Source organism: Sinocyclocheilus rhinocerous, unplaced genomic scaffold (assembly GCF_001515625.1).
Source record: "Sinocyclocheilus rhinocerous isolate Xijiao unplaced genomic scaffold, SAMN03320098_v1.1 scaffold3047, whole genome shotgun sequence".
Classification (NCBI taxonomy): domain Eukaryota; kingdom Metazoa; phylum Chordata; class Actinopteri; order Cypriniformes; family Cyprinidae; genus Sinocyclocheilus; species Sinocyclocheilus rhinocerous.
The window spans coordinates 48670-58214 of NW_015662947.1; the positions used below are offsets into that span (position 1 = coordinate 48670).

Genomic DNA, 9545 nt, shown 5'->3' on the forward strand with positions numbered 1-9545 from the left:
ACAGTGAGAATAAAAGTTACGCCTTCTTTCTTTGCGTGAACATTTGGGCGGCGTTATGCAAACCTTACCACATCGTGACGGAGACATGTGGGGGCGTGTTAGAACGAGCCGTTTTAGGTAGGCGAGGTTGACTTAACTTTTATAAAGAATATCTCTTTGAATTTTACACTTTAGTCTTTGCAACTTTACAGATCTTCTTTATGCACCAAGAGCTTCTAACACTCCAAAGAGAAAGGAAAAATTGAAATCGCATAATATGACCCCTTTAATGTTTAAGCATATAAGGATATTTTAGGGAATTGTGTGCTTCTAATTGTATACCAATAGTTTGAACAGCTGTGATTAGGACTTTGCTTTATGCAGACCAGTCAAGTTCTTCCACACTGACTGAATCAATTTTTTTTTTAAACCTTGCCTTATACACAGAGGCATTGTTGTGTTAGAATAGAAAAGGGTTCTGTCTAAACTATTGCTATAAAATTAAAAGCACACAATTCCCCAGAATATCATTATATGCTTAAACATTAAGATTTGTACTCATGCAAATTACTAAAGTAGTCGAACCTGTTCATTAGAAGGGGGTGTCCCAATACTTTGGGCAATAGTGTGTGTTTGGTGCGGTAGGGGGCCCAACCTCATATTCTTTCATGGGGCCCAAAATTGCTAGCAGCGCCCCTGGGCGCATTTATTCTGCCAAGACCAAATACAATGACATTTTCATATTCATTAACATCCTAAAACTGTCCCAAGAGCTTACAGTATTTATATATTTTTAAATTTAAGTCTTGACTGAAATATAAAAATCATGGTAATGAATTTTGAATGATGCACTATTTTTGTTTCCACAAACCATCTAGAAGATCATTGATTTTCTCCATGTAGATCTCAAAATATGACACCTGAAAGACATATATGTGGTCAGATTTATATTTGGATGGTCAATATTTCATTCATTTGTACCCTTGTGTGTATATGTGTGTGTACCTTGATATGGAATTCCAGGTTGTCATTCACATGATTAAAGATGTCCTTTGCAATGCGTGGAATAATGCCCATGTGCTGCAAGTCATTGAGGTTGCCCTGTGGGTGGTCAAAGAAAGAGATTAGATTATTCAACAGAAACTCAAAATATTGTGTTATCTAGACAACATTTGTCAACCTAAAGCTGATTTGACAAAGGTCTTGTGAAAAATCATGAAAATATATGTATTACAGTGCAGTGACAGACAGCACTCAGTCAATGCACTCATTTAAACTGCTATCAGATTGAATGACAGAAAGAAACATCATGTCTAGTTATTTAATTCTACTAAATAATAACCACGCTGACATTTTTATTTTTATAGAAAATAAAAAGAAATGGTTTAATATAAGGCAGATTAAACGTACTGCCAATCTAGACAATTACAATAATATAAGGTTTGTCTATATTCTAAATTAATATTAATGAATAAGATCTGGGACCCGTTTCAGAAAGGAGGTTAAGTGAAAACTCTGAGTATGTTTACCCTGAAATGAGGGAAACTCTGGGTTTTCCGTTTCAGAATGGGAGGTTTGTCAAACCCGAGAAAGCAGGGTAAGTCAAGCCCGTTTCTGAAAGAGAGGTAACTTATTCTCAGAGTCAGTCACCGTGGTAACTTACTCTATGAACCTAACCTGGTCGGGAGTAGGTTTTCTTCGGTAAACCCAGAGTTTCTTACTGTCTCCTCCCCCTTTTTAAAGCGTAAGCGATGTTTAAATACCTCATTCATTCATTCACTCTGCAAAAATGCTTTTCTTACTGAGTATTTGTCTTATTTCAAGTACAAATATCTTCAAATCACTACGTTAAGATGCCATTTCTATAGATGAAAAATTATATAAGGTATTTAGCCTTGTTTCCTGGGGGAACAAGTGCATTTAAGTGCATTTTAAGTGTATTTTATGTAAAACATGTAAAATTGTCCACCATAGGGTAAAAAAAAAAAAATCTTAATGCAAACGGAAACAAGCATATTTTTAATTGCTTACCCAACTGGCAGATAATTAGCAAAATAAGAAAAATGCACTTAAATTATTTTTCCCGCATGGAAACAAGACTAAATACCTTATGTCTTTTTTATGTAGAAAATGCATATTGATTTAAGAATATTTAGATATTCTGACTGGAAACAAGAAGACAAAAATTAAAAAAGTAAGTAAGAAAGTAAGAAAAGCATTTTTTTGCACTGCATGTATTCATTCATTGTGCATATTTTCGTCATGCAGAAGTGTCTATCAAAAAAGTGTGTGACAAAAATGGCATCTCCTCTTATACAGGATCCCGTAGAGGATACATTACATTACATATATCCGTAAGGAGTTTTTTTTTGCCATATTCACATGCATATTTATTTGAGCGGTAGCATTTTAAATGGTAGTTTCCTTTCAAGGGAACTTCGAATTGCGTCCTCTAGGGGTCGCTATGGGGAACGCTTCGTTGTGACCCGTGTCTGAAGCATACATTGAAAAAACACCAACAACACGTTGGCCGGCAACAGCCCATGACGTCACTACCGGTGCGACTATTAGTATAAATAGGCGCCGGGAGAACATGTCATTCTCTTCTTCATCTTCACTGACTGTTTTGTTTGAAGCGTGCATTTGAACGTGGTAAGAGCGATGTCTATCCTATTGTTATGGCGAGCACTAGCAGAACGTTTAGAGGATGTGTGCATCCATGTCGTCGCTATTTGACACCTGATGACACACACGATCTCTGCGTTTTTTGTTTGGGCGAGGAGCACGCACGCCATGTCCTTGAGGGGGCAATTTGTGTACATTGTGAGCGTTTTTCGATGAAAAAGCTCCGCTCTCGTTTGTCTCTTTTTCCGCCTTTCTCCTGATGGGGTAGCCGAGCTGCGCTGCACCACGGATCTTGCTCTCCGTGCTACTAAGCAGGCCGCCTCTGCTATGTTAAAACACTGGAGATACAGAGCACATTAGTAAGGCCACTGTATGCAGACTGATAAGAAAAGTATACGTCGCTCACGCTCTTTCTGATAATTTTTTTTTTCTAAGAGCCGATTCTTTGTAGCGAACGAGAAGAGCCGACTCCCGTCGGGGAGAGCCGAATCTTCAGCTGGAGCCTTCTATTTTAGCCCAATTTAGCAATTGTGAATGATTTGTGTGCTGGTAAGCAATTTTTTATGAAGTGTTTTCATAAAAGCCTTATTTTTATGCATTTTTTCGTTACAAAAAAATAATAAAAAATAGACATGCGGCTAATCCAATCACATGGGAGGATAGACTAGGATCATACCATTATGTGAAAGGAAGGGGGACACACGCTCCGAAGATAGCAAGTGTAGTGGTAAAGGCCAGGTACACAGAGCAACAGAGAGAGGGCGACCGTGATTTCACCAAGTATAACATGTTCCTGGATCAACATTAACCAATCAGAATTGAGGGATAACATTTCAGGAAATATCTGTTTTAGGCTTATGATCAGGGTTAGGTGCTTCTATGCCCTTGTTAATCAGCTATCATTTCCCTCTGATTTTAGGAATAAATTATGGGTAGGGTTAGGTTTAGGGATAGGGATTGGGTTTAGTCTATATTTTTGGACAGTAATGTTGATCCAGGATCAACAAAAGATGTTGATCCAGGAACATGTCTTACTTGGCAAAATCACGGCGACCACAGAGAGAGACGGGGGAACCGGATTTAAACGCAAGCGCGTTGGTTAAAGGTCACATAGTTTACACCTTTCTGGAGTTTTATTTTAGGTTTTGATGTCCTTAAGAATGTATATTTGCACTGTATGGTAGTTGCATAGCACCTAGACCTCAGTTGTCAGTTATCATGAAAAAAGCCAGGAAGATATAGGTATCTTTAAGGCATTCATTTTATGTAATTATTGCATCAAATATTAATGTTCTTCTTTGTCTGAAAAATATTTGTTTTGGGGTGGAAAAAAAACTGAAAATTTAATGACTGTGGATTGATACTCCAAGGAGTAAAAAAGTAAACTTCTGTAAAAAGTTATGGATGTAGAAAATGTTATAGTGGATTGGGATACCCCCGTTGATAGAAACGGTTCTGAGTAATTTGAGAGATTACTGGGGGTACGTGTATGGGGACCTGCCATTTGTCTCCGTTCTTGAGACAAATATAGGAAGGGGTCAATGTTTCTTGTGCTTGATTGGAAGGGATGGGAGAGAGGGTGGGCGTTGTGTTGTCTTTTTTTTATACCACTCACTTGCACATGTGGAATGGTCTTACTTTTATTCATCTGTTCTTATAAAAGTATTGATTGATGTGTGATATGTTTAAGAAAGAAGGAGGGTCTTCCATTCGTTTTATTACCTGGAACGTTAAGGGTATGAATGGACCAAATAAACGAACGCGTATTTTCGCTCATCTCAAAAAAATGAAAACGGATATAGCGTTACTGCAAGAAATACTCTGCCATTATTATATCAGATCACGCCCCACTACTTTTAGATTTACGATTTACTTTCTGCAGTAACCAATGCCCCACTGGAGATTAAATCCAACTCTGTTGGCAGACAAAAAATTTAATACGTATATATCAACAGCAATTGATAATTTTTTGGCTACAAATACATTTGAAGAGGTATCACCATCGACTTTATGGGAAACATTTAAAGTAGTCATCAGAGATGAAATCATATCTTATTGTTCATATACCAACAAACTAAAGAATGCAAAATTACAACAACTCATTGATTCCATAGCAAAAATAGATAGCCACATCTCATTAACTCCTTCAGAAGAGTTATTCAAAAAGAGAGTGGAACTTAAAGGGCAATATGATCAACTTTCAATTTTGACTAACAATATGGAAAATGTTTTTACTTTTGCTTCATTATTAGCAAGAAGGAGAATATTGTTGGAATGGAAATCAAAAAATCCACCAAAAACTTCAATGTGGATTTGTGATTTGATATTGTATTTAAAACTAGAAAGAATAAAATATGTCAAAAAAGGATCCATTCAATAATGTTATAAAATTTGGAAACCTATGATTACATATTTTGAAAAGATGAAGACCCTACCTTCTAACTAATTAATAGGACTAAAGTTTTAGAAAGGCCATCTGACTTTAAAATACTTGGTTATGTCATGCTTGCTTACATATCTACACAGAAAGACCATTTGAGTGACCCCTCCCCTCCCCTCCCTTCTTTATTTTTATTTTATTCTTTTTATTTTTGTGAACACGTTTACTTTTGTTAACAAAATTGACTTTGATATATCTGCTGATAACAAAGTATTGAAATGTATCTTGCTATTTTGTATAGTAAGCACTCACTTTATTCATATAATTATTTGGTTGTTTGGTTATTTATCTACTATTTTTCTACTTTCTGTTAATTCAGGGTTGTGGAACGGGGTGGGGAAAGAAAATAATTTTTCAAACATGTTTAAAAAATAAATTTCAAACAATTACATAATTATGTAATAAAGTGCAAAAAAAAAAAAAGGAGTTTCACTGGACAGTAGGTCAGTGTTGTAGAAATCATTTTAAATTAGGCTAATCTGATAAATGATGTTCACTTGATAACATATTGCTGCAACCTCTAGAAGTAACCCAATAATTAGAATTTTCTTCAGGATTTCCAGTGTGGTTGGATGCATTGATGACAAGCATATTCCCATCATCGCACCTTCTGAAAATGAATCAGATTACTGTATGGAATGGAAGGATGCCAGATGGAGGGGTAGTACGAGATATATTCCGTAACCACCCCACAGCTGGTAAATAAACAAATTATTTGGTCATCTTTATTTTCTACAAATACAAAAGCAACAGTTATTCTTTTTCCTTTTGGATTTTAAAATTCTACTACTTGACCATCTCCTCTTCATCTGTCAGTGGTGCTGGTGCAGGTTCTCCCCCCATTTTGCGAGCCCCTGCCTTCTTGCTGTCGACTGAGTACAAGTCAGCTGTTAATTTCATTAGTCTAAGAAATGTAACAGAATTGATTAGAGCATATTTAATAAGCCTATGTGAAAAGAGTGTTAAACTATGTGGAAAAATCAACATTTATCAGTTGACTTGATAGCATTAAAAAATATATATTTTGTATGTATTGTTCCTACCTACCTTATGCAAACAATATATTAAATATTTTAATCATACCCTCATTGGGGGCTGAGCCCCCATACTACTGAAATCCTAGAATCGCCCCTTATGTAAGCAAAATACAAAATTAGTAATAACATTGTAAAACTGTGATCAATATTTACACTAATCTAAAAAACCTTGAGTACCCTCAGCACTGCACATTTTGGATGGTTCTCTATGATCAACCATACCCGATTCAACTCACCAGCTTTTTAGAGACTCTAAGACTTAAAATGTGTGTGTTCGAAAATTGAGACTTAAAAAAAAAAAAAGTGCAGTGTTGAGGGTAGTCCAAGATTCCAGGGTTGGGAACCATAATCTAAAATTTTACCTCCATGCTGTGTGTCTTGCCAGAAGAGGTTTGTCCATAGGCAAAGATCGTTCCATTGCAACCTTCCAGCACATCTACATATCCACACAAACAAACACACAAATGATTCACACATCAAATGTCCTTTCTCTACAATATACATTGTCTTATGATGGGGTATAGGCATTGGGGCTTCTAGCAAAAAATGTTGCTGGTTTATTCTCAAGTATCAAAGGATTATGATGTTTTCTGGACAGTAAACATGTTCTCTTATTCAACTTATGTTGGTTTGACAAAGCCATACTGATATTCTATTTAAGGTGATAATGTAGAGTTCAAATGGCCACAGTGACACTTGATTGATCCATCACCCTTCAAATTACACTTCATCCATTAATCACTCTGAAAGTCAAAGTCCATTCATCTATCACTCTTCAGTCATACTTTAACCATCTGCACTCTTCAAGTCACATTCTATCTATCTGTCTGACAGTCCTTCTGTAACTATCCAAGACCATAACAGAAACCACAACAAAGACCTCAGAAAAGCCCTAGCAATATCCTAGTTACCACCCTGAATGCCCAGACACCCACACCTAGAAAACGCATAGCAACTGCTTAGTAACAACCCCGAACACACTTAAAGTCTTAGCAACCACCCTGCTCAACTCAGCAATCTAGAAATAACCCAGAACCTTAGCAACTAACAATAAACTACTCTAGTAACTGCATAAAAGTTGAAAATTTTTCAAAGTTGAAAATAAAACAGATTACATTTTACAGGAAAATATCATTTCAGTTTTATTCTTCAACATTTCACATTTAATTCAATGTGTTACTTACTATTTCTTTGTAATTGTTTGTGAAATGTACTAGCAATTTCTGAGTGAAAATTATTATCTAACTAGCTGTCTATCTATCTGCCTTTGTCTTCTTCAAAATTTTTGATAAGGCTTTGTCAAGCCAACATCTTGACACGTTTATCTTGACAAATTTCTAGTGTAGTTAGTGAAAGAGTGACATGATCATCTGGCTGCAGTCAATGGAGTTCATGCACTTCATCTTGCTTTGGATGAAAACGCTCTTCTAAATGAGGAACAGCTTCAAATAGCCTAATCCACAACTGCCTTTTGCAGTAATATTGAGTTATTTCAGTATTTCACATAATGATATAGACATTCTGCAGCCTTTAAATGCCACTTTACTCCAATAGTATTAAAGGGGTCATGAATTGAGAAATTTGATTTTCATTGGTCTTTTGACATATAAGAGGTCATTGTGCTATAAATACATACTGTAAGTTTCAGAACTTAAAACTGCCTAGTTAGTCCAAAAACAGCTTTTATTGAACCAAAGCTGCCAAAATGACTTAATTACTGGGGTTTTTTCCCCAATGCATTTCAGTAGGACATAATTAATGCCACAACTGGACACAAGCTTTGCAAAAACACTTTGTGAAATATTTACTTAAAAGAGATGCAAAGAACGCTCCCTTTATAATCACTATAGCTGTCAATCAGTCTAGTTCAACGTGAGTTCTGCTCTCTCACAAAAACTCCCTTTATAATCATTGAAATAGTCTACACTGCACAATGAATCTTACATTTACATGGTGTCAACACTGTGAGCTTGCACTGAACAAAACTCTGGCCATTGCATTCATGCGTTCAACACTGGCTACAGTGCTCATAGCAAAAAACATGTTAAAAGGAAACTTTAATGAAGTAAACGTGCTGTAAACATAATACTATTATTCACACTTTCCACAATTAGGTAATTGTAGCAACTGTAATCATAATTGTGTTTCAGCAGTTCCACATGTATAATACTTATTTCATATGCAAAGATGTTACCCCAATCATAGCATTTACTGCACATTGAAATATTAAAGGATACATGGTAATTTAAGTGGAGTGTTCAAACCAGAGGATCAAAAACAGTGTAGAAAATGGTCATTTATTTCTAAATTATTACTGTTTTGATGTAAAAATCTTACCAACATTATACGTGGATCTCAGGGAACATTATAAAAAAATAAATTCAGGACCCCTTTAAATATGACAAGGTGAGGACCAAATACAATCATGCATGCATGTACATGCTTATGCTCATACAGGGCATCACACATTGACCTTTGACAATCTGTTTTGCACAGGTGTTGTACACCTGCTCCTGATAGGTCTCAGGAGGAAATACACCATCAAACACATATGATGTTCCCTGTGGACACATAAAACAGACATTTAGCCCACACAAGAACAGAAGAGACATGCCTAACATATGCCCTAGATCAGGGTTACCCATTACTGTTCCTGGAGATCTGCCACCGGAGTTCAGATATAACCCTAATCAAACACACCTGTCTGTACTATATATGTATGTATGTATTTATGTATGTGTGTGTGTGTGTTTGATCAGGGTTGGAGATGAACTTTGCAGGAAGGTAGATCTCCATGAAAAGGATTGGGCACCCCTGCCCCTGATCAGAGTTCTTAACTCTGGCCCTCAAAGTCCACTTTACTTTTTAGTTTAGCTCCGGTAACTTCACCTGCCTGTAACTTTCCAGTAATCCTGAAGACCTTGATTAACTTGTTGTAATGTCTGATTACTTTTCTTAGGGAATTAATTATTATTAATTCATTCAGGTTTTGAGAGGACTCGAATCGGAAAATTCGAAGTCAACCTGATTAGAACTGATTTCAAATTTTAATAGTTTACACCTTATCAACGGTCGTCCAGCGAGACGTTAATGTCCGTGTATCTTAACAATCTGACTATGTGTATTTTCCTTGGCCACAGGTCAATACAATTATGATAATTTGTAAGCTCCTAGCGAGGAAACGTGATCTTGGCAAGGTTTGACTTTAAAATTATACGACACCAGACAATGATTCTTTATAAATGAAACACGAATTTATTGGCTATTCTAAATTACATTGACCTAATCTAAAACACACATACACACACACACATACATACAGTCCTGAAGAATGAAAATTATGTTAACGGAGTTCTGAGGAAAGCCCAAAGTTTTAGCAAGATATTCGCTACAGTTCTCTTACTTGCAACCTGAGAAAATCACAAAGCAGAGACTTGGCTTATGTTTACTGCTTAAAATTAGCT

The 9545-nt window shown here is 36.1% G+C and overlaps 1 protein-coding gene across 1 annotated transcript in view; it reads right to left on the reverse strand.

Annotated features, from left to right (window-relative positions):
* LOC107728515 (kinesin heavy chain-like) overlaps positions 1–9545 on the reverse strand; it is a 39216-nt gene that overhangs the window by 23385 nt on the left and 6286 nt on the right. Inside the window, exons 2-5 of the mRNA XM_016538718.1 lie at positions 8555–8642; positions 6444–6517; positions 985–1080; positions 851–899 (exon numbers count right to left, since the gene is read on the reverse strand). Of these exons, the coding sequence (XP_016394204.1) occupies positions 851–899; positions 985–1080; positions 6444–6517; positions 8555–8642 (307 nt within the window). The remainder of the gene's footprint in view (positions 1–850; positions 900–984; positions 1081–6443; positions 6518–8554; positions 8643–9545) is intronic.